The 24,948-nt window shown below is 44.5% G+C and overlaps 1 protein-coding gene and 1 long non-coding RNA gene across 2 annotated transcripts in view; one reads left to right on the top strand and one right to left on the bottom strand.

The window, feature by feature from the left end:
• Positions 1-2,674: 2,674 nt before the first annotated feature.
• On the bottom strand, positions 2,675-6,639 carry LOC135387798 (POU domain, class 3, transcription factor 4-like). The gene has a single exon (XM_064616931.1). The coding sequence runs from the start codon at positions 6,541-6,543 to the stop codon at positions 5,362-5,364; it is 1,182 nt and encodes a 393-aa protein (XP_064473001.1). The 5' UTR covers positions 6,544-6,639; the 3' UTR covers positions 2,675-5,361.
• Positions 6,640-7,973: 1,334 nt separating this feature from the next.
• Positions 7,974-24,948, top strand: part of LOC135389794 (uncharacterized) — a 44,764-nt gene continuing 27,789 nt past the window's right edge. Inside the window, exon 1 of the long non-coding RNA XR_010421584.1 lies at positions 7,974-8,185. This is a non-coding gene — a long non-coding RNA (uncharacterized LOC135389794). The remainder of the gene's footprint in view (positions 8,186-24,948) is intronic.

Here is a 24,948-nt window from a genome sequence, read left to right as displayed (position 1 = left end):
GGCTGGCTTTACAAGCAACAAGCTGTTGTCTGTCTGCTACTTTATAGTCCCTTTAAGCAACCAGCCTCAAAACGATTATCGAGACAAAGAAACAAAATGTTATACGCACACACACATCCTCATTGTCGTCCTTTACGTAGTGGTCATAATTGAAAACGACGAAATCCTTCGCGGAAATAATCCCAATCTCTGACAGCGGTAATGGCTTACTGTGGCTTATGCTGATTACGATAAGTACAAGTATGCACTATGTGCAGGTGCCATGTTGGATAGTGTGCCCACCAAGCTTGCTTTAGTGAATCTCTCATGACTGCATGAAATAGATTTATTCTGCAATTCACCTCATTATAACCACGGGGTTTATCCTTTAAAAATATTCCTACGGTGAGTAATGACTGTGCCTACTAGACTGCTATTACTGCTTTAACAGAAAAGCTTCCAAGTAAAAGTCGCCATATTTTTGTCGTCCACAAAAAGTATGAAGGAGCCTCTTTGACCAACTCGACCGACTCGAAAGACAAGAAAGAAAAGTCCTTAATCTGAGGCCACGCACGCAGCGGAACCTGCGGGGAGTCGAGATTCAGGTATCGCCTTTTTCCTTCCTTAGTTGCGGCGCTCGATCAAACTGGGCCTCTTTTCCGCCATCCGCCTCGGGCATCCTTTGTCCCTTGGCCTAGGAATTAAGAAGAAAAAAAACTCAAGGTGTGGAGCAGGTGCGCGATCGGCATTCCCAGTCAGAAGAAGCTGCAGTTGGTTACACTGTGGTGGAGACAGATGTTTTCACGCAGGTATCTCGAGTGATTCACGTTTCATCATATCCTACATAGCAAGAGGTACGCTGCAAAAAGGCTTTTCGCACAATATTATCAGCGCTCAAATAATATGTAGATACTCTGCAGGAAATAATAACGTTGCTATTACGCTGCCACAGCGTTGTTTCCACATCAATCGGACTGGATACCAAAATATGTTGAAAGCAGATTAGAAAAGAGTGGATCCTTCCATAAGAGACACCCTGTGAGACGCCCTTACCTAAGAAACTTGTTCTTTCACGTATGAACAAAGTTAAAAAGTCCTATGCTTAAGAGGACGCCTGTGAGGACCTTCCACCTGCGGGTGCTCGGCGGAGGCACGCGCATCTCTGCAAACCAGTCACGTTTCAGTTCTGGTACGGAAACAATTATTCAGCGGTCTACGGGTGTAGGAGGCGGCTGATAGAACATCCATCTCTCGGCGTCCCCAGGAAGCCACGACCAGTCACGACCGACCGATGGCACAGGCTGGAAGGTCTTGCAAAAAAGCGCTTTGGTTTCACGGCAGTTGGTCATTCAAGGTTTCCAGAAGGCAGGCTTAGGTATAGCGTATACTCTTTCTGTAGAATATCTGTATATACGGGACGTATTGTCATTGTAGGTTAAAAGGAGAGGGTTCATCGCTGCCTCCAAAGAGTTCCATCCGTACGTAAACCAAAATTAGGTGATCGAGCAAATGTGTTCATTAAAACCAATGCAAGTCCCCATCAGCCACGGTCTGATAGTAACCTTCGTATATACAAGCAACTTCCACGGCAAACAGAAAGGCCTTTTGGGGTGGACCGCTTTGAATGCAGCTCTTTTAAAAGGAAAGACCGGTCGGGCTTCAACAACAGGTGCTGTGGCGTATAATTTACCTGTCTTCCTACATCATATGTTCCTTCTGAAAGATCACGTAATTTACAGCTTCGAGATTGTTCCATCCAATGTTATGAAGTACTCCATTCACGGCTATCTATATTACGTGTGTATAGCTAGCGTGCAATGCATAAGGATGGTATCTGAAGAACTGCGTTAATTCATTCGTGCCGGTCATTCATTGACCCCGTCTTTTACATCCACGAAGACAGCCCTGTATAACGGACGCGCATCTTGTAGAGGAACTCCAGATGTGCCGACACGATGTTCCTAATTCATCGCCGCCACAAGAGACGAAAAATAAGAATGCTCGAAGGTCATAAACCTTCAGGTTCTTTTTTAAGCGGCGTAATTTGAGCCCCACATATAAACATGTGTTCTTTATAACCGCAGGTAACGTTACAAGATACAAAAATCCTGGCATGTTCTTCATACGCAGCCAAAAAATATGGGAAACAAGCAACCACCGTCTGCTCTGTCGGCAAAAGGGCGCGATCACACAGATGGAGAGTTTGTTTCTCACGAGAAACGAAAGCTCGCCACGCACACATTACTGATATCGCCGGGTTGCTCATAAATGATGGCTGCGAAATTGTCTAAAAGCACTGGAGAGTAAACCATACCAGAAACGAGCATAGTTCTAATATCCAACGAGTTGTTCTCATATAGTAAACAGTAAGCTGATAGCCGGTGCTCCTCGTGGTATGAAGAATAACATGATGCCAACATTGTAAACCAATCAACCTATTAACGCAACATTCCTCATTATCTGCGAATTCGTCTTCAGTGCTAAATATCTTTGTGGAAAATGAATTTGAATTAAAACGGTCTTTTCTACAGGTTCTTGAGACTTGCTACGAGGTTTTTCACGGAAATCGAAGCTGCTGTAGAAGACTTTGTGAGCGAATGGTCCTCACTTAACTCTACCTTCTTCCTCACATGTGTGGTGGGGATAACGCAGTCGCGGGACGAGATTGAATAAAGGAAACACTCTCTTTCAGGCAGGAAAGGAAACCAGTTTTTATTTTTCGAAATCTCAAAAAAGCAGCTTTCTTTGTATTCAAACCAGTGCTTCATAAAACACCTACAGTCATCACACATATTGCTTCAGCTTCTAAACAGATAAACTTTTTCTTTCCAATAAATAAAAAACAAACATCGCTAAAGCGAACAACACTAAAAGAAAAAAAGTCCACTTCACAGATGAACCGAATGGAATCCCCCCCGTTTCGTTGACTGGTCTGTAAGCTTTACCGGAAAAAAATTCTCGGCCATGCCAAGTTGTATAACGTGACAATAAATGGCAATAAAATATTTTTTACGAGCCCCGCTAAAAAAGAAAATCGTAGCCGACGAAAGAAGTCGACAAAAACGTTAAAAAAAAAAAAAAAAAAGAAAACACGCGCACATGCACACACACCATTTACAGGCACAAATATATTTATAATACGAACCACTCTTCAGTCATAAAAAGTCATAATTTGTGTCAGCAGCCTTTTTCTTTTAACTATATTCAACACATCGTTTGTTTTTCAAGTCGCTCTTTTTTATTAGCTATGTATAAGGTATGTACAGTTAAACACAGGAACCCTCAGTTTTGTGCAGAAGAAAGTCTCTATTTACACGCAAGAAAAATGTGACTCAAGAAAAATGTACACACACACCATACCTGCACAGTCCAAAAACGTTGGTATTGCCCACTGAACAGTTAGTAGATGAAATCACAACCGCACGTGTGTTGGATCGAGTTCTGCGACATCTTGCAAGTTTGTAACGTATAGCAACCGTCGTAAACTTGCCAGATTAGGATTTTAACTTTTTCTTTTTCTTTCAGTTTCTATTGTACGCGTCAGCTTCGCTTTGCGATAATCGCTGTTATGCGCGTTGGATTGTGACATGAAATGTGACATGAAACCTTCGATGAATGAAACACTGCTATTCCCTGAAACTGCTGCCCAGTGTGGGTTCATCCCACACAGCTGGAATGTCGTGAAGTTCACATCTTCTCTGTGTGACTCCATTCAACGTAAAAGAAACGAAACACACATTTGTACATTTCCATGGCATCGGTCCTGAGACTTTGGAAATAGGAGAAAAACGGTGTTTTTCGCCTAAGAATGGGACCTTTTTCGAAAGTGTTTGTTTAGGTCAATGCGGTTTTTTTTTTTTTTTTTTCAGAATTCTCGCAGTTCTTATGTCGATTTTGAGTCGGGGCCCAGAACTGCGGTCAGTGATGCGCTTGTTTGATGCCTCCGTTCATGCAACGTAACCTTAAAACGACTTCCCAGTGAGCGAATGAAACCTGGTTGTGTCTCAGCGAACGCAATTTCTGTTACCACTAAACTAAACAATACTGTTGGATTTTTTGATGCGCACGAAAGACAAAGCCATCGTGAAGCAATTGAGACACACAAAACCAGAATAATCAGAATTGGACTCCTCCAGACGGATACTGGAAGGCCCTTTGGAAAGCAAAAGTTTGAAAACAGCTACATGTTATATATAACGATAAAAAACAAACAAAAAAAAACATACACAACCAGCGATTGAAATAAAAGGAACGGGGAATCCCCGCCATGCAGGTATGCCAGACGGCCCTATTAAATTCCCTCACTGCATAAAATGAACGTGAAATTAGCATGAGGAAAATATGCGAGACCACGTTCCGCCGGCTCTTGCATTACAGAAACAAACAAGCGAATGTTTTGGCGAACGAATGTTCTTCACAATTTTTTTCTATAGTAGCCTATACAAACTTTAATTGGCACGCGTGGTCAGTAGATACGACGACATCGTCAAACCACCGTTTTGAACATTTTGAACAACTAACGAGTGGCTTCTGCGGCAGCTTCTACGAAACGAGGCACAATTTTGCTCCTTAACTAGAGAGTTTTGGTCTCCTGTCTCTCTCGATGGGAGTATAAGCTTTCTTTCGTCGATCGATTAGATTCTCAGAACAATTTCGATTTTAAGAGAGCGCCAAAGGGACGCCACACGTGGTGTAATGTGCGAGCAGTTTTGCTGAAATGGCAGAGCAAGCGTTCTGGGCTCGTTTCCCAATCGTATAGAGGAGATTTTTGGCTCGACTTGCGAGTCTCGCGAACCGGCTTTTTCTCGCGTCCTAAAGACAGCAACAGAGAGTGTATATCCATTATGTCCCTCCCGGCTTTTCCGGCTGACCACATGAACAAAAAAGAAGCACCGGGATAAGAAGAAAAACTCGTTAAGATAAAAAGGCCTCCCCTCCGAGCAAACATGGCAAAAAAAAAAAAAAAAAAGCGCGATCACTGACCGGGATTTTCTCGCCCCTCAAAGAGAGGGGCCCCCTCTGGAGGGTCAACTCAACGGGGACCGCCAAGGAAAATAGAACGAAAGAAAGTGGCTGCGCCTACCTGGACTAGTTGGACCTGCCTGTTGGTTTGTGTTTTTGTTAAAACATCAGGTGGGCGGGTTGGCACCAGCACACATGCAGTTATTATATGCTACACGCGTCTTATGTACAGAAGTTGAGCTCGTACATGAGCCCCGGGATGAGATACCGACGTTCCCCCGACGTGTCCGAGAGAGATTGCACTTGAGAGAGACACAGGAGGCACATTGAGTCGGAGGATCGGGGTTTCAACCCGACCCCTGCTTGTCCACATCACTGTTCCTCTGGCGGGCAGCTAAACAAGCAGGGGTAAAGCGCTGGTCAGTGTGCCGTAAGAGATTGGCCGACGGGGTGCAACGGGCCGGCGGGGTGAGGCGGCGGAGGAGGCGACTGCAGCATCGGAGGCGAGTGGTGGTGCATGTCCCCGGGTGAGCCGCCATGGCACATCATCAGGTCGGGGGTGGCCGCACCAGCCGGTGCCCCAGCCTGCGGCTGGTTGATAGGCGGCGTCATCCGCTTCTCCTTCTGCCGCCGGTTGCAGAACCAGACGCGGACCACTTCCTTCTCGAGCTGCAGACTGTCAGCCAGGGACGCTATCTCCTGGGCGGACGGCTTGGGCTGCTTGTGGAAGTGCGACTCGAGGGCTCCTTTCACCGACACCTCGATACTCGTCCGCTTCTTTCGCTTCCTCCCCTGCGCCGCAATCTTGTCGATGCTCGTCGGAGATCCCGTCGTGCTGTCGGCTTCTTCTAACCATTTGGCGAGCAGAGGTTTCAGTTTGCACATATTCTTAAAGCTTAGCTGGAGCGCTTCGAACCGGCAGATGGTCGTCTGGCTGAACACGTTACCGTACAAGGTACCCAATGCTAACCCTACATCCGCTTGCGTGAAGCCCAGTTTGATTCGGCGCTGCTTAAATTGCTTCGCAAACTGTTCCAGGTCGTCCGAACTAGGGGCCTCCTCCTCACCACACTCGGAGGGGAGCCGCTGGTCCAGTTGCCGGAGTTGATCAGGATGACCCATGTGTTGATGCGGAGGAACTTGATCCACGTGGGTTACCTCTCGCATGGCAGGATGAGCCCCACCACCTAACATGCCATTCATACCACCGTAGCCGTGGTGTTGAAGAGGTGAGCCGCCGCCTTGATGACCCATTCCCATGTGAGATAGACCAGGATGATGCCATGCACTCATATGTTGCGGTGCTCTAGGATGATGACCGCCGAGGTGACCTAAGGGATCACCTCGGTCACTCGGAGCACCAAGCGGCTTGATGTCGGCTGGACCCATTGACCAACTGTCCGCCGGTAGGGATACCCATTGCGGATGATGGTGGTGACCCAAGCCGTTGGGTCCCTGATGTTGAGGTGGCATATACTTCATCTCGGGAGGCTCGCGTCCGTAACCGACGTGCGAAGAAGCAACTTGCATCCCCTGACTGCCCAGGTGCACACTGGTCAGGCTCGACACGCTCGTGTACGGGTTGGACGCGCCGGTCGCCATGCTGCTGCCGCGCCGAGCATTGGCGCAGCACACATCTGACTCTCCGAAAGCGTGCCTCCACTATGCGCGCTGCATGCAGCCGAGCAGTGCGCTCCGCGCGCCGCCGCCGCTGTGGCGCTAATGGATCGTAGTTCTCTCATTGGTCAGAAGTCGCGGGGCGTTCAACACGTGACACAAAGTCACTGCCCACTAGCAAGGTAGGGAGGAGTCGCGCATGTGCGCCGACATGTTAGGGAGGAGCGTCAGAAACGTGTTCGCTCGCGCGCGGCAAACCGCGTGTGTCGCTCCCCCGCGCGGCACTGAGGAACTCCTAGATGTCGAGGAAAGACAAATCTCTGGACGGTTCATTCCAACAATTCTTACCAAAATAAAGTCAGCTTCTGCTCTCGTATACTGCAGTAGACGGTGTACGAAAGGTATGAAGTGTGTCAGGGGCGTCGGAAAGTGAGGCCAAGGGGTCGACCCCCCTCCTTGTACTCATGCTCAGGGGTCCTCGTCCCCTTTGATGCATGGAGATCGTGCTGGTTGTCTTTGTATTCTGTCTTACAAAACAGATTTTCTCGGGACTTGTACGTTCGTTTAAATGTATTTTATCTATACCAGGTGAGGTTTTTTCTAGATATCAGGAATCTCCTACATGGCGCAAAATATTCTCTGTCACAGCCATTGATGTCCCTGCCGCGAAACACAGTCAAAATTTAAACATATGTATGTATAAAAACCAGATAGAGACAAAACGGCCATTGCTTAATTAACCGAATGCAGCTGTTTTATCATATTTTGAGTAACTGTGCACTGCATGTAGGGATGACACTGTTTTCTTTCACTATGCAGAAACTTTCCCCCTGTAGCGAAGGTCGCATGCATTTTGGAACAAGACCTATTAACTTCGGGACAACATTTAAAAAATAACTTACGACAGAGAGCAATTTCAATTGTCTATTAAAGAAACAACCCAAAATAGGTAAATAAATCGGGGACGACCCTCTGCAAACTTTTCTGATGTCCCTTCTGGAAGTTTCCCACAACGAGCGAGCGAATTTATATAACGTTCACAGGGGGGACTTAATGACGGTCTGTGTGGAAAGATGTGTACAGTTCGGGCGTGGTAGTCTTATAACGAGTCCGTAATCTCGTTAGCGAAACAAACACCAAGGATCGCTACTAGTTGCACCGTGGCGGCAGTACATCTTCCAGCAATGCGTTTCTAAATTAAATCCTAACAACCGCATATTGCAACCAACGCTCGTTCGAAACGTCGCTGAGTGGCCTAAATGAAGATAGTGTATTCCTGAGGCGATGAGAAGCCACGTCATTGTCAGAGTTGCTCCCTGGAATCACTAAGAAGGTGCCTATGTTTTATTAATGCCCCGGGCGACATCGTTTTGATTCCGATGAGTGCAAATACAAGTCACAACGCAACCGACGGGAACACCTGAGCTGAACGCGTTCGGGTAAGCTGCGGGAAAAACGAAGCCCGTCCTCCAAAGAAGGCTACAGTTTAGAAGGCACTTTTGTCAAACTTGACCAGTGGATAGTCAACCAGCAAGAGAGTGTTTCAACAACAGCACAAGTCTTCAGTATTGGGCAACGCGACATGAATGTATCAATCCGAGGGTATAACAGCGGAAAGTGACAACAGGTAAGAAAATCACGATGATGCGATTTTGCGATTACGAGGTATTTTGCGCCCATTATGACTGCGAGTGCACGTCAAGTTTTGACGGAAATTTTATAAAAGTCATCTTTGTCCGTTCTGTTTCCAACCTTCCGTTTTCTTTTGAACTTTTTTCATTGAGACTGATTTCGTGTCTCCATTAAGAGATTTAAGAACGAGCGAACCGACTATTTCCGAAGGGCAACGAAACGACAAATTTAACTGCGCCCAACAAGCCATATTGGTGGAGGCGTCAATTTTGGGGCTCGAGATCGAGGAGGTTCCGTCAGGTTTGCGTTCAAGTGGAATATGAGTTCCGCGTTAGACGGAACAGCGGAACAACCTTTCTCTTTACTTGCTTTCTGCGGGCGCTTTTCCGACGGAACGAAGTTGACCAAGTTCACTTGTGGACTGATTCCCCATGACGATCGCTAATGGTTCGCTTATAGAGAGCGATAATGATTTCTTCCTCAGCGTTAGGCAGCCAACCGAGAACTTTGGTTCTCCATCGGCAATGGTCACGTGATAAGAAGATAATAGCAATCGGTGGCTTTGCGTCGCAGACAACCACGAGCGACGCCGCAAGTACTGGTCGGTCTGCGGATTAATCTTTAGCCACCTCAGCACACCTTATTTAAAGCGGAAGACGGCGTGTCTATGTCACCAAGCACCAAGCGTCCTCGGCCGGGATCAAACTCGTGATAAGAAGACGTCTGCTCTTATATCGCAGTCTTGCATCAAACGATGGGCAATATACCATCGATCCGGTCTATATAGGTACTTGAATACTGTATACTGTAATAGTTCATGATACCAGAAGTGGTTTCTGGCGGCAACTCTTGTACTCATTTGTTCAGTTACTTCCGAGACATCGCTTTATATACATATTAGTTTTTGAGACAAGAAGGTAGAGAAAAAGATTAACTTGGTTTGTCTTGGTTTGGATGTAACTCTTGTGTGATGTGCATGCATTTACTCTAAGATATTGCGGAGTATCCTCCGTCCTTCCGCATTGTATAGATGGCAGAAGCGACGTGCACCTGTTTGGTGGAACGGGGGATAATGATGGGGTTAGGGGGAGGCTCAAGGGAATGTTCAGTGCCTGTAAAAGCTATAGGTGTGCTGTCACATACAGTCGTAGCGAGTTAGGACGGCTATAAGTCATAATACTTGAAATGAACAGTCGATTAAAACAACATACGTATTTTAAGGTGGCTTACGTTCTCTTTGTGTGGCTCTTCCTCTTCTAGCTCTGCGACAATATCGGGCGAGATGGCCGCTGAGGGAAGATATCGTGGAGAGTATCCGCTGTTATCGTCATGCTGTAGGCTTATTTGTTTCACGATAAATTTCACAAAATCGATCTTGATAGTATCTTAAAAGAACGGGTTGCTTTTATGAGTATCTAGTATTCTACAGAAATACTTTTCAAGGTTGAGTCTTTAGTACTTTACTCCGTTTCTTATATGTCTCAGTACCTTAACTTTTCGCTTTTCCTTTTTCCTTTTATCTCGTACAAGTCGCAGTTGGATTCGAGCACAAGCCTCAGGTCGATCTGAGGCTCCTTTTTGCAGCTTTCCAACTTCCACGTAAATGACGGAAATGTAGGATAAACTTTTGGGTAACTCTTCCATATAGTGCGTATACAGCTCAGTTCTGTAGCAAAACTTAGCGTTGTTACCCAAAATAGTCACTCCTTATATCACCTGCCTGGAATCTCGCCCAAAATAATTGGTGCTTTTGCGTCACAGGACTGATTATGAGCAGTGTCAGTGTGGATTTCACCTGTTGCGGAATCTGAGCAGGACGTCGTATACCAAGTTCCTGGCGAACATTTAGGAGGCAGACATCTACCGAGGTGTTCCGACAGCCGGTATTGAAAAGCTCAGGAAAAGCCCGATGGACTCAACAAACAGCTCATCACTCAGAACTCTGATGGCATGAGATTCGTCCGCAAATAAATGCGAGCATATTGTCGATATTATAAGTAGCTTCGATTACCGGTCCTACGGCTCGGATGACTGATGTGCTTTTCCTTGCTGCGTGACTATGTGGAATAGTTTTTGGCGTGACGGTTTCAGTTACAGTGTCTCGTGCCAAACAATATAGATTGATGCTGCTCTTTATGTTTATGTATTTTAATTTGGATGGCGTTTCGTTCTCCGTGTTTATAAGCCCTTTCTATATACATTTTGGCGCAGCCACTACGAGTGTCCCCAGTGGCGTAGCCAGAAGGGGGGAAATCCTCTTTCCCAAGAAATGTGCCCGTAGAACCCCTTCCGAAATATTTTTTGCCGGGCTGCGCAACTGGTTGTCCCTAACGGCGCACGGTACTCATTTTGAATGGAAAACCAATTGAGCTATATCGATTGATGTTCGTTGCTCATACCTTAATGATCAATTGTTATATTAAAGTGTTGAAAATCAAACGATTTGGTGAACGTGGACTGAACCCCCGATATTTCTTCCTCTGTTCGAAATACCTTGGCCTCCCGAGCTGAGGCATCAAGCCCATCCCGGCTCGTACATCAAGAGGATATTCGGTGTTGTTGGGGTACTTTTAACCGATATATGGCCAATAATACCTCGTTGTAATTTGGCGTATAACAGACTTCTTTTGTCAAACAAAGAAGCATCCTCGGAGCGTCACGCAATAAACCAACTTACTTGGCAGCTATAAAGTGCGTGCAAAGTATGCAAGTTTTCACTCTGTCGGTAAACGTGCCGGATTTGGTGGGCAAATACTTAATCCTGACGACAACAACAAATATATGAGGACGATATCATTTCACTCCACGTTAGCGATTAGATGAGTGATATGGAGAACGATTCAGTTAAAAACGATTGAGTGCAAAAACACAATGGAGTTAAGCACCGTGACATTATTCCGAGGTGTCTAAAAAGAGAAAAATACTTTTGCGGCCGGACCAAATCTGATACAGAATGGGAAACGAATTATGTAAGTGCTGTAAGTGCAAACTAATTGGCTCGAACGAGAAAAAATTGAAATTATGTCGAATGGGAAAGCGCGTTGAGTGTGCTATCATCTGTCTTGTTCATCTTGCGATACTTGCCACAATTCCTCCACTTATGAAGACCGCACGAAAGAGATCGGGTAGTTGATAAGAACAGCTGACGTTCATTTGGAAAGCACTCCGTCCAACAGCAGTCATCGATTGTATGCGCTCGTAGAATACAGCGCCCTGGGAAACCGTCGCCATCTGTCGGAGACAGATCGAACTTCGCGCAAACGCCCATGACGTGGTAAGATTGAGCTCTAGCACGAAATTCCGGCAAAACACATTGGCGTTCGCAGGATTTTTTCCCGGAGGGTCAAAGCTTGCAGCCAATACATATTAGACAATAGGATGGACAACCAATGAGGAATAAAGATTTCGAATAAGGAATCACCGATCCGCCCGGATGTTAACCTAACTTCAATGAGCAAGAACCGTTTTGCTCCTATATAATTATATTCACGGAAAAGTGAAACGTCTGTAACGCAATTCATATTACACGTATCTTTGGTGGTCCACAATATTGCACTTGATGAAATCCTCATGATTTTGTTTTTAATTCCGTGTTAGCGCCGGGAAGCAACTGTGGCTATGAGCGGTGTACAGATGTGGACAGATGGAAAGAGGACAGCAGGAAGGAAGGGGAATCACCAGAAAGTTCGATGACAGTGAACAACAACAACATAGATGAATGGATGATGATGATGATGTGGGATGTTTCCCTGCACAGTGACAGTGGCAGTGATGACAGTGAACTATAAGTGCTGGATGGAGTTTTCCTATCCACCGATCTGTTCCACCTACAATATCCATGAACCCTTAACACGACAATGAGACCCAGCAGAAGGACAGTCTCTGTTGGAAATATCGGCGGCTCCCGTCCTGAGGCACTTCCCTTTACATTAGTATAGAGAGTTGGCATAGCGGGGAAACGAAGAGCGAAAGAAAACGAGATCTCTCTTATGGATTCTGTTTTCGCTCCAATTTATCTTGGTGCAAACGAACAAATGAGCAGCCATTCAACACACATCACTCACTGCCTCAGACAACCAATTATCCGATAAAATATAGGATAAATAGTCCATCTCGACCACGAAGAATATTCTGGACAGCATTTCTCGAACTTTTCCCAATTGCACAGAAAATATATACTCACTTAGAAAAGACGGCCAGTCACTGTGACAAACGTGTGAGTATGTGACATGCTATTTTCTCTTCATTGTTTTTAATTGCCATACTATCATTTTATTTTACTTTACTGGATATTTAATCGGCCCTGCTCATGCGCGCCACATTATCCATTTTATTTTCATTCCACCAAACCAACGCCCAGCTCGTGTCACTCTATCCAAATATGAAACCTGTCTGTGTTCGTGGCTACATCGTGAAGAAAACGCTAAGATAAGATAAGGCTGGTTCCCCCAGTGTAGAAAAAGATGACTACGTGAGAATGTGCCCGGAATACGGAACATTGAGGCGAATGTTGTTCAACAACGATGACAGGATGTTCTCAATGACGGATTTATCGCACGCCCCATAGTGTTGATGGAAAAACAACTACTTCTCTACGCGTTACGTTTGGAGGTCACGTGACCACTAGCGGTTATTCGCGGTTTGCTCTAAAAAATAACTTCCTTACCTAAACGATCACCCTCACGTTGCTCAATGCCGCTAATTATCAACTACGTGATTGATTGATTGATTGAAAACAGAAAAAGCGGATCATTATACCATCCATTAGTTGAACGCCCACCCAACGATTACATATTATTTGTAATTCTTCCAACAATTACGAGTTTCGTTGAAGCGTTTGTACCGTAAGTAAATACCAGACAAAACGTGACAATTCCTGCAGTCAAATGGCACCCGTGGATGTCATTTCGCGACGGGTGCGTAAAAATCATTGGTCAACGATATATTTATGCTTCCACTATACGACGCCTGAATTCAATGACGCCGGTGGACAGTGGTCAGGGTAACAAACGCACGTGGTGCTGTACATCTTCGACAGCCGTTGTTACAGTTGAAAGGCGACGTTGTTTTCACACCTATATGCCCGGTTGCACTAACGCCGATTAACATTTGAACCGATATGAACGGTCCCTTAACTTGAATTTAACGCTTAACTCTGCTTCACTAAAAGGAGTTATTGTCACTCACTCATCGCGTCACCGACTAACGTTTGTAAAAAAAGAATTGAGTGTTAACTACAAGTTTTAGCAACACGTGATCTCGGTTCAAAGATAAGCAGCGTTGGTGAAACCGGGCTTTAGTCGCTCGTTTCGATAAAAGAAATCGTCTGTTTCCAATCAATTTGGGGAGGGGGGGATATATTTATTAGACGAAAAGGAAAAAAAACGGGGAAAAGGTCAGCCAAACGAGACGTCGGCCTGCTATTCCAGAAATAAGAAACAATAATAAATAAGTAAAAAGAAAAGATAAGAATTAAAGAAAGAAAGAAATAGGAAGGAATAAGAAATAAATAAAGAAAGAAAATTAAGAAATAAGAAATAAATAAAAATAAAAAGAATTAGGAAATAACGAAAAACTAACAAGTGATGAAAGAAGGATGAGGTAGATTAAAGATTTTGGATTTTCCTGTTAAGGTCTGTATAATCCCCCCGTCAGTCTTCTAGATATCCAACATGTGCAGCTGTATATGGCAATCATCATCCTCCGTCGTCCGACAAGGTGCTCAGGGCACTTGAAGATTTTCTACATACAACCGGGCTTATGGACATTCTATGACTCGCTGAATGTGTGCTGTGTGTACCCCGCCCAGCGATTCCGACATTTTACACTCACTTGGTCGAACTTTTCAACTACATGGTAAACTCCATCATCATCTCTTTGTTTTCTCATCATCTCATCATGTGTTTGTGCTTTCTGTGCAAAAGCATACTGGGGTAGCCAGTTCGACTTCGTCGAAACCCACATCCCCATTTTTTTTTTCTTCATCACATCACATCACATCATCCTTGCTGCGGTTGTGGTTTTAGCCAAGTGTGGCTTTATCTATGACGTCAAACGGGGAGTAATTGCAGCCTCTAGTCCCCTAGGTTGCAATCACTCCTCATTTTAGTCCCCTAACCTCGAAATTTACTTCCCAGGACTGCAAATAGTCACTGAACTTCGCAAATGGTCTCCTGAATGCAACAACAACAATAGATGATGACGATGAGATGGGGTGTTTCACCGCAGTGGTGCGGTACCCTACCCCATTGCACGTGGAACATTATATGAAGATGAATGCAATAGTCTACGTAAATATGAGCTATTCGTGAACTTGATGGAATAAGGCTATATAACTTAGCTAAGTTAGCAATTTTCCACCCACACAGAGGAAGAAATAGTTAGAGGTTCTTTCTTACGAAATTGTGCCTCTGCATGTCGCAAGATTTTATATCATTCGACAAATCACCGTTGACTGTTTAATTGAGAGCATTTCCACCCCTGTCACACGGGCATTTTCGATCCTGCTCGACCGAACCTGCTTGAACCCAATGCAGATCGGATGGTGCTACACGGCCGCTTCCAAGCAGGATCGAACTTTGATCCTGCTTGACTCAAGACAGTTCCCATAACAGGATTGAGAATTTCAAGACGGCTCGACGGACGCCATTTGCATCCTCGACCCCGGTGAACTGTCATAACTTAAGACGGACATGCGCGCGAAGCTACAAATGATGCTTACATCGGTATACGATAAATTACCATTAATATCGCTGTTATATAGGAAACGGGAAATTAATGAGTTCCGTTTATTCATTTGCACAGGTCAACCATTCAATGCGCATTGAAAGTGGCCGTGTAGCAGCGTCAAAACTCGAGCGTGCTCGGGAAGTTCGATGCAGATCGCATTCAAGAAGGATCGAAATGCCCGTGTGACAGGGGTATAATGCACATGAATCGTGTAGTACCTGGAACTCTTAGAACAGAGCGTGAAATGACGCTCTATGACATTCATTTACTCCCGAAAGGAACTAATTTTTGTGGCAGTGTATTTAGTCCCCAAAAGAACTAAAAGTACTTTTCTGTTTTTCTTCTTATCGTGTACTTGCATGGTGCGAGAAATTCGAGAGATCCAGTTAATGCTTAACTAGAGGCAACTCCACCTCGTTCTACTTCGTATTTCGATGAAGCCGGTGACCAAAACATGACGAAGAAAGCCTGTCCACCAGCCCGCGTGTATGCTAAGCGTGTATGAAAGCCCGCGTGTATGCTATTTCTATCTGTCACAACTACAAGCTCTGTCGCAGCTGTAAAATACACCAAAGGTGCTTCCCAGTTGAGCGTCGTCTGTCAGAATCCCGTTCTTTTTTCTTCTTTGTCAATTTGGGTTTTATTCCTGGTCGGAAGCATCTGATGGAGGCCCTCAAGTACTTCCAGCTAGAGGTTCACCAACTTTACCCGAACCTCAGTTACGCATGCAAACCCAGTGGGATCTCGAGGCTCGACGAAAATTGGAAAGGCTTTCCAATTCTTTAGCAGGCTCGCCGAGGTTCGCAAAGGTTCGCATTTTTTTTTTTTTTTTTTTTTCAGTACGCAACTGGTCTGCTAGTCATTTCGCGCATCAAATGGACTTAATGTTTTCGGTTAATTAGATCAAGTGAAAGGTATCGTGTTTCTCCACACTTGCGCCCCCGTTCTCAGGGCCATGCCGGTGCTCAATTCTGTGCAAACGCAGCTCACCCGAACGAACGAACGAACAAACGAGACTGCGCAACGAGTAAATGACCTGTAAGTGTGAGTACCATTTGTTCCAAACCGTTCCGAAGTATTCCTTTTCCTATAAAGCAGTTTGCGTATATCCCGCATTGTATCGTTTTGCAGGGATTGCTTCATACGTATGAATAGATCCCAGAGGAGTACACATCAAGTGCTCCAAGACTACGGGACAGATACGAGGTCCGAGGACTATGCAGATAGCCCATTAAAGTGAGGAAAAGCCTGTATATGCTTCAGCGAGTTCTCGAAGCTCAGCATGAAGAATATGTTCTTTGGCGGATGCTTGCTGCTATTTGCTACATTGAAAACATTCATTCAACTATTGAGGCTTTCGCAGAGAATTGTTCTTGCATTGCGATCAAGCCCATCAACGTTCTGCCCTCAAAGCTCTCTACACCTTTTGGATATCATAGGACTTGGATTCATATTGTAGAGGGGCTCATTATTTCATTCGCCGCATCACCACCAGCAGGGTATAGAGTATCGCCCATTCATCAACTTGTAATGAAGTTGTTGATGTGATGTGATGTGAGTAAAGAAAAAATGGGGATGTAAGTTTCGACGAAGTCAAACTGGCTACCCCAGTACACTTAATACAGAAAGTTCAATCTGATGATGAGATGATGAAAACGCAAAAGGATGATGTCCAGAGACGAACAGAGATGATAATTGAGTTCAACATGTAGGTCAAAAGTTCAAGAGCTGCGCCCAAGTTAGAGTAAAGTGGCGGAATCACCGGGGGCACACACAGGACACATCACACATTCACCGTGTCATAGGATGTCCATAAGCCCGGTTGCATGCAAATGAAGTTGTTGTTTGTTGTGAAAGCATCAATTGCACTGCATTGCAACTTTTATGTACGCTCGATGAGTTGGGCATAACCCATGCTGCTGTCGAACCTCGTAGTATATGGTTGGAACCTTGGGCATTTCGAAGACTGGAATAAAATAAAGCTATACAATGAACACTTTTGCAGTCGTTGGGGACAAAGTTCAGTGCAATTCTAGGAGGTGGGGGTATATGCTAATTGAGGAAGTTTTAGTTACATTTGGCTTAGTAATTGTTCTCAATGTAGTATGGGCCACCGCCTGACGGTATTATTCTAAGGTTACTGAGCATTCTTTTTCTTATTTTTAAAGTCCTGCGCCGTTGCTCAGTGAGCGAAATTCCCGTTGTGGATCCGCTTCCCAGAATGAGAGAAATACTGGATGCCCGATCGTCAATCCGTATCCTTGTGTATACGGGGGCAGAACAAGGGGGTTGGACACAATATGTGTACATGTAGAATGCTAGACCTGTTCATCGCGGCAAGTCTGTTTTTGTTCCGTGACGGTATTATAATGGTCGGTGATACCCGTAGCTCGATCCACTCTTTCCACTGCATTCGTCGTTCACAGGTCTTAGATCCACATAAAAGTGCGGGACGCTGCAGTACAAAGGTATATTGTTGCTTACCAAGTTTGACAAATCTAAACTAGCGGGGAAAGTGAAGCATGCGAGGGAGGCGAAACGCTTTTTCGAATATACCTCTGCAATTCATGAAAGTTAGAATAGATTCTTCCTCAGCTTTCTTTAAAATCACTATGCGAGGCGCCCACGCAGCACAAGCGTAATGCGTAAGTAAAATTTTTTATAGTATGCTCAAGTCCCCAGGTGTGGCAAGACGCCTTCTCTCATTCCGCCGCGTGCAAGAAAGGCCAAAAATAAGCTCATATAGTTCATTGATTGATTTGTAAAAGAAAAAATAAAGAAAAAACCCATATAGTTGAATAATTATTGTGTGACATTCGCTCATGAGAATGTAACACAAATACCGACGACAAATACACTTAGGCAGAGATAAACGCGCATGTGCAGTCTAGTCGAACCATCGGCAACTTTTGCGAATTTTCTGAACGAAAGTTCCAACTTCGCGAACCCTTGCGAATTAGAAACTGTCTAGGTTCGAATTCGCGAGGGTTCGTGTAATTCCAACTGACAGTGACAGTGACATTCGAACTGAAGTAGTGATATCACTATTTTTGTTATGTCTGTATACCAACTACTACGGCTTCCACCATTTTACTTCCAGCTGCTCTTTCTACAGGCATTTCTGCAGGTTAATAAATTGTTTAACCACACATACTTACTGGCCCTCATTGAAAGGTGTTGCCAAACCAACTTATTTACTTGGCGGATCATCTTCTATGCAACTTAAGAAAAAATGCAACAGACAGCACATCGACAACCACGGGGACATACCGAATTTCGAACATTTACCAACAACACCCAAGTATTAACGATACCAGAAAGCACGAACAGGAAGTGACGTAGACTACATGCGCACTCACGTTTTCCGACCGGAAGTGGGTTCATTTCACGTAACGTACCTGGCGAAAGAAAAGAGTGATGAGCACACCTGGCAACCATGGTCAGACACACTTGGCGGCAGAAGATAGAAAAAAATGCGCCGTCACGTATCCATCATATTCTGAATCCCACTTGCGTGTCACATCTACAGGAAGCTCTCGACAAACACTTTGAAATCTTTGGTGCGAAAATGCTGCTGCTCCTGTGGACTATATTTGTTGTCGAGACACAATTTAGTCGAGAAGAATATTTCGAATCTCTGTTGGAGCACTGAAGGACTCCAATCACAGTAGAGATGCTGAAGAGTTTCCAACAAATTACCGTTACCATGGACACAGAGTGCGATGAAAAAAAAAAAAAAGATCCAAAAGAAATGAATTCACGGCCCTCATTCGAGTCTCGGGGGTTCACACGGGAGGGTGGAAAACGACGGCAAATCCTCTCCCAACTGCTCCCGCAAATATTTTTCTGACTACGCTACTGTACAGGACAGTTATCGAGTATGAGGAAGTTAGTTATCGCTTAGTTGTCCTGCAACATACCTGGGTAGTAATGTCATTACTGTAATGAAATTACAGCAATGAATTACTTTTCTGGTAATTTGTAATGTAATGCATTACATTTGGGCAGTAATTTTAATGAGAGTACTCGTTACTTTTTACAAAAGAATCGTGTCTGTTCTGTGTTGGCACTTGGCAGAAAGAGACTTGGCCAACTGGCGAGTTAGGAGAATTCCAACGCCCACAATGAATTCCACATCCTCAACACAGTTAGGATTAAGCTCGTAGAAATGACTTTGTAATGTCATTACTGTTTCGTAGTAATTGTAATGTAATTTCATTAAATTTCAATTGCAGTAATGAGTAATGTAATTTAATTAAATTCTAGCTGGAGTAATCAGTAATGAAATTTAATTACATTTTAGAAGTAATTTACCCAGGTATGTCTTGCAATATCAAATCTGCAAAACGACTAAGCACAAATATCGTCTCGAAATGTCTAGAAATCTAGAAAGCCAGTTTTGGAGAAGCACTTTTGCGAACTGCGAGGTTTGTCAAGGTTGAAATATGGCAGCCGTCGAAAAAACTTGTCAAGTTGCGCTGCCATGGCTATTGCGAAGAGCGGTTCGAGAGTTTCACGGGTGTCTGGCTATGGTTTTGTCCTATCGGGATTAATCGTTTTATCTAAATTCCTGCTCACTATATTGGACGGCAATACGGACCCTCTTGGCGATCACAACTTTTCATTCCCAGTTAGTAGCTCACGTGAGCAGGTGCTTGTGTTCAACATTACAAGCATTCGAAGCAGATTTCGATAGCCGTGAAAGGGAGTATTTGAAGGTTATTCGATAAGGACAATGAAGAACCAACTTTTAATGTTTCCTTCCTCATGCTGTCGTCACCCCTGTTTTCTATTTAAGCTGACGTTCTCTTTGAAATAAATTTGTTGATAATATAGAATCTCCAGGATCCTTACGAAAAATTCCTGAACATGATGGCAGCGCCAAACAGTAGACGTGGAACAGAACAACAAGAAGGGTACAGCGCACTCCCCTTCTTGCTGCAGAAAAATTCCTGCTCATTTACTGTACTTGTAAGTTGGCCCGAAAGCAGAATGCACGTTTCAAGCATAACCTGTACAAAATGGATTCCGTCGCACCTTGGAAAGCACGGCAAAACTTAAAGTGCGAAGAGCGTTTCACGTTCTTTTCCTTTTTTCTTTTTTTATAGAGGAAATAGGTTTTTTGGCGAGACCTGAACAGAGAAGGATGACGTTTCCAGGCGGTGACATGTAGAGGGTTTTTTCGCGTGACTATGAGACCGTGACGACGACAGCCATCGGTGTCAGGGAAAGCAGACTTCCGATCAAAAACCTCGTTGCGACACCAAGAGGGACAACACCTACACCGTGTACGAGTTGCAGTTAGACTTGGCTCTGGATGCTTCGGATGTTATGGGTATAACTGTGGTAGCCTTTTCACTCTCATCACCTCGTTCGTTCTCGTGAATACATATGACGTAATCCTTTTCTGCCTATATTTTAATCACGATGATGACGATGATTGGACATTACAACGTTGCTACTTTATTCCTCCCACAGATGACGCGACGTACTCGGTTCATAATTATTATTGACGGATGACCGACGATTCGTCTGAAAACCGGAGAAGCAGCCCGTGAGGAATTCGTCACGTGACGTCGAGAAAGAAATCCGCGAATATGTACTTTCAGCGAGGGATTATTAGCGGTCGTTAGCGAGCAATTAAGTAATTATCTCGCTCTTTCATCTGTCTTGGGGCAACCAGAAACCACCTTCGAAAAGTCCTGTCCAAAGACCCGTCCCGACGACAACGCGTAGGACCGTACAAGTAAATATAGGTTGGTCGCATGAACTGTTCGCTCTGAATGGCATACAATTAATAATGTAAGACTTATCTCTCTTTCAGCTGGGGAACTATTTCTCGCGGTATTCGCCCCGAAAATCACGAATTTGGGTTTCCGCGAATATGTCCATAACACGGCATGTAACGCGTTCAACGTCAAGACTCATTATATGTATAACTTTAGCATGGCGTCGAATATCCTTCGTATAGAACAATGCGCGTGTACTAAATTAATACAGTTAACTGGGAACTGTCTTCACACCCTTTCTTCATTCAGAGTTGCATCTATTTTGTCCTTCAATGGGAATACTACGAGGCAGGAATTGGGCATTTCTATGACTTTCTCATTTGAGATCTGCGTATCAATTTATTTATTTATTTGTTGTAAATACGCGAAGGTCCCGCAGATGCGGGAACAACATACCGGAGGGTGTACGCAACACAATTGTACATTATTTGACACAATTTCAAAGAGTACACACTGCGAGAATCAAAGCACTCGAAGATGTGGAAGAAAAACTGCTAACAGCTGATACATGGAAAATCTCGCGAAACATTAGGTGCTCACCAAGCAAAGGAACGGTGACTCGGGGAAGGGGAGCTATCTGGCATTCTACAACAACCAAACCATGAATGGGAAGCTCGAACAATAAGTTATTAGTAATAAGCGCGACTTGACGAGGAAGGTGATTCCAGAGACGATAGTATCCGTAATTGTACGAGGAATGAAGGACTGGAAGAAGTTGGTTGCGCAATGTAGTGGTTCAACTTTAAAAGCATGATCAGTGCCGTCGGATAGATAGGATGGAGGTTCAATCATTAATGAACGTAAACAGTTATTGCGGTATTTCTTGTGGAAGAGATTCAAGGCTGAGAGTTCGCGCCGTTGTAGCAAACCCAGTTCGCGTTTTAGTTCTATCCGGACGAAAGTTCTTAAGAACAAATCGGGCTGCGCGGTTTTGAACACTTTCCGTGGAATTTTTATGTAATGCCTGGTGAGGGTCCCAGATTGATGCGGCATACTCAAGTTTTCGTCTCAGAAATGTTGTATACGTCAACTATTTAATATGTCGGTAAGTTTTTTTTTTTATTCCGTATTAGCGCCGCGAAGCATCTGTGGCTGTGAGCGGCGTACAGATGTGAACAGATGGAGAGAGGACAACAGGAATGAGTGGGGGACAGGGGTGTACTACTTTTGCTTTAGTACACCCCTAGTACGGCTTTAGTACACCAGTCGGATCACGACTTGGCAGGCTCAATTCTTGGTCCCGCAGCACTCGTGTACGGCTGCGGCTCTTGCGCTTGCATCAGCCTGGCGAGTTCTCTCAGTTTCCGTGACCGTTCAGTCGAGGTGGCTAGTGATGGTCGAGCCACCTCTCTTTTCCTCTTCCCGCTGTTTGTGGTCCGTCGATGGGGCGCCCGCGAACAAGTCGAAAATTTTCGAAACTTTTTAACATATATCGACTATAACTTTTGATGGGCACATATTTGGGTAATTTTATTTACGCACCTATTTAAAGGCCTACGAGTTATATATCGAACACGACCACTCCCATGTTAATCGGTAAACGCGCTCATGAGCTGTGGCCGAACAGATGCCGCGTAAGCGCCTTTTTTATCGCAAATTGCGCCACTAGCGCCATTTGGCTGCACGAATCATGTATCCTCGAGTAATGGCTCTTTTGCTCTACACAACGATACCTAAACGAATCGCGCATGCCACGCAGATACAGAGCTGCAAGCGTCACAAAGACATGTTTTCGTTGCATGCGGTTTTAGCAGACACGTACAAAATACTGCGCAAAAGTACTTAAAATAAGACACTAAAGACTCACCGTAAAAAGTATTTAAAATAGAATACAAAATACTCAAAACTGAAAGTAATTTGAGTAGAGTACTAAATACTCTAATTATTTAAGATGCTCTTTAAAGTACTTCAGTATTAAAAGTAAGCGAAACGCGTATTCTGAACGTGGACGAACAAATGGAAGGAATAAACTTCGTCCCCCATACTTAAGGATATGTTTTATGTGCAAGGTCTCGGTGTCAAGTAATATGTTTGATGAACTTTGGTGGACTCGAGTAGAGTTTGGTGATATTTTCTGGCCGAACACTTCGTAATGCCCCCTGTTTGCGCGAATTCCAAAATGAAAAAAAAAAACAAAAAAAAACGGGGGGGGGGGGGGGGCTAAGTTCCAGGGAGCTGATAATCTGGACATGGCGGGGAAGTGTGCTGCATGGATACGGCTTGACGAGGAAGGAAAGCAATTTGAGTACTCAGTAGCGAATCCTGAAAAAAGTATTTAAATACGTTAAAAATACTTGTCGCAAAAAGTATTGAGTAGAGTACCAAAATACCGGAAAAGGTATTTAAAATAGTGTATCTTGGGTACGTACTCACGATACGTAGAAGTCTGGGTTTTAGCACGTGTACCCCTAAACTTCCCATGCCATCATTACTTCTCCATCATTTATTGTTGTTGTTACCAAAAAGGAAGACATTTCGCGTCAAAATAACGATAACGCTCGGTATTTGCGATGCTATGTGAGAGTTGAAGACTTGCGCCCTGTGCTCATATAAGACGGTATTGTGATGAAGGCGGACATTCCATGTGGCGCTGGACGTTTACCAGCTCGCGTGGCTGAGTGAAGTAGCGTGCTGGCCATGTCACGTTGAGACCGGGAGGTACCCGGGTTCGAATCCCGATGCCAGCTGCGCTGTCTGGGGTTTTCCTCAGACTCTGCTAGACATATGTCGGCACAGTTCCCTTAGAAGTCTGCCCAGGACGCACATTACCAAAAAATGCTAGTCGTGACGTTGCCCACCTTTGTGAGGCCGACATCGGCGAGCTCTTTCACCACCACCGGTGGACGTTTTCTCGAGAAAGCACACCAAGATCACTTATACTCATTCCCAAAATAAAGCACATGTTGATTTTACACAGGTCTGTCTCCTTGGAATATCATTGTAACGTAAGAGTAACTCATTATCTGCGGCTGACGATTACTCCTTCCTTTTGGTTTTTAGTAACGAGTGACGTATATCATTTTATTTTTATTTTATTTTATTTATTTACTTTTTTTTTTTTTTTGCAAGGCGTACCGTATACAAACTTGACACGGAGATATCACAAGGTCGCTCGCAACATATGTGCAAGTTTCATTTCACCCTCGTTGTGCGTTTCAGTTCGCACAATAGGAACATATCCGGGGTAGTTGGTATAGGTTCATGATGGCAGCAAGAAAAGAAGGACATAGGTTAGAAGTAAACAGGACAACTGCAGACTCTCAACTGAGGTTTAATCAATTTTCAATTCGCGTTTGCTCGTTACGTCCGATCGAAGCAGTTACTGTGGTAGGCTACATAAAGAACGACTCTAATACCTGCCGTCACACGGCAAATTGAATGACATTCCCAGCGAATGACGTTCGCACTGAATGTCACACGGTGAAACCAAATGGCAATAGATGCGAATGTGTTCGAGGAATTCATTCGCTTTTCCCTCTCACGCAGACTGCGTACCCTCGTCAGTAGAGAGGTAGAAAAACAAACAACGATAAGCCGTTCGCAGAAATATATAAACACGAATCAAAGGTTGTACTCCATTTTTTGTCACGAATTGAATCACTTTTGACACGAAGGAAGGAAGGCTTTATACTTTTTCAGAAGAATACTCCCGAACTTGTGTTGGCTTGTAATAGATAGCCAACTAAGCGTCATCCAACACGCAGCGATTTTGTCGAATAATGTAATGTGCCACCAATTTCGAGACAAAGAAATAAGAATATACGTAACTAATGTACACGTATATTAATGCATTTTTCCCTCAAACTGACAATAATAAACATATCCCCCCCCCCTCAAACTGACAAGTCTCTGAAGTCCAGAACTGATGGCCGGCAGACTGGAAGAGGGCCCAAAAACCGAAAAGAGAACAAGCTCTCGTGCACCTGAGGTTTGTTTGCTTTTGTGCATGAGCCGGATGACGTTGTCCTGTGACCGACGATGACGGTGCCGATGAGGATGTAACCCGAGCCCGATGGTAGCGACCACCGTGGTCGCGACACAGGGTCGTGACACTGTGCTCGTTCACCCTCTCACATTGGGTGTGAAGGGAAGACGCGCCTCTGGAGATGCGTAATGAACAAAATAAAGGAAAAAATTGTGTTCCATCACGATTTTTTCTTTTTTTTTTTGCGGGCGATCTATTGAAGGGATTTTTGCTCTGAAAACGGCTTTGGTATCAGGTGACCGAAGGGACCAGATG

Source organism: Ornithodoros turicata, chromosome 3 (assembly GCF_037126465.1).
Source record: "Ornithodoros turicata isolate Travis chromosome 3, ASM3712646v1, whole genome shotgun sequence".
In the NCBI taxonomy this organism is placed as follows: Eukaryota; Metazoa; Arthropoda; class Arachnida; order Ixodida; family Argasidae; genus Ornithodoros; species Ornithodoros turicata.
Note: the sequence above shows the minus strand (reverse complement) of the source record. Positions and strands in the feature narration are given on the sequence as shown.

Excerpts from the sequence above, each read along its gene's own strand:
- LOC135387798 (XM_064616931.1), bottom strand. The coding sequence starts at position 6,543 with ATGGCGACCGGCGCGTCCAACCCGTACACGAGCGTGTCGAGCCTGACC.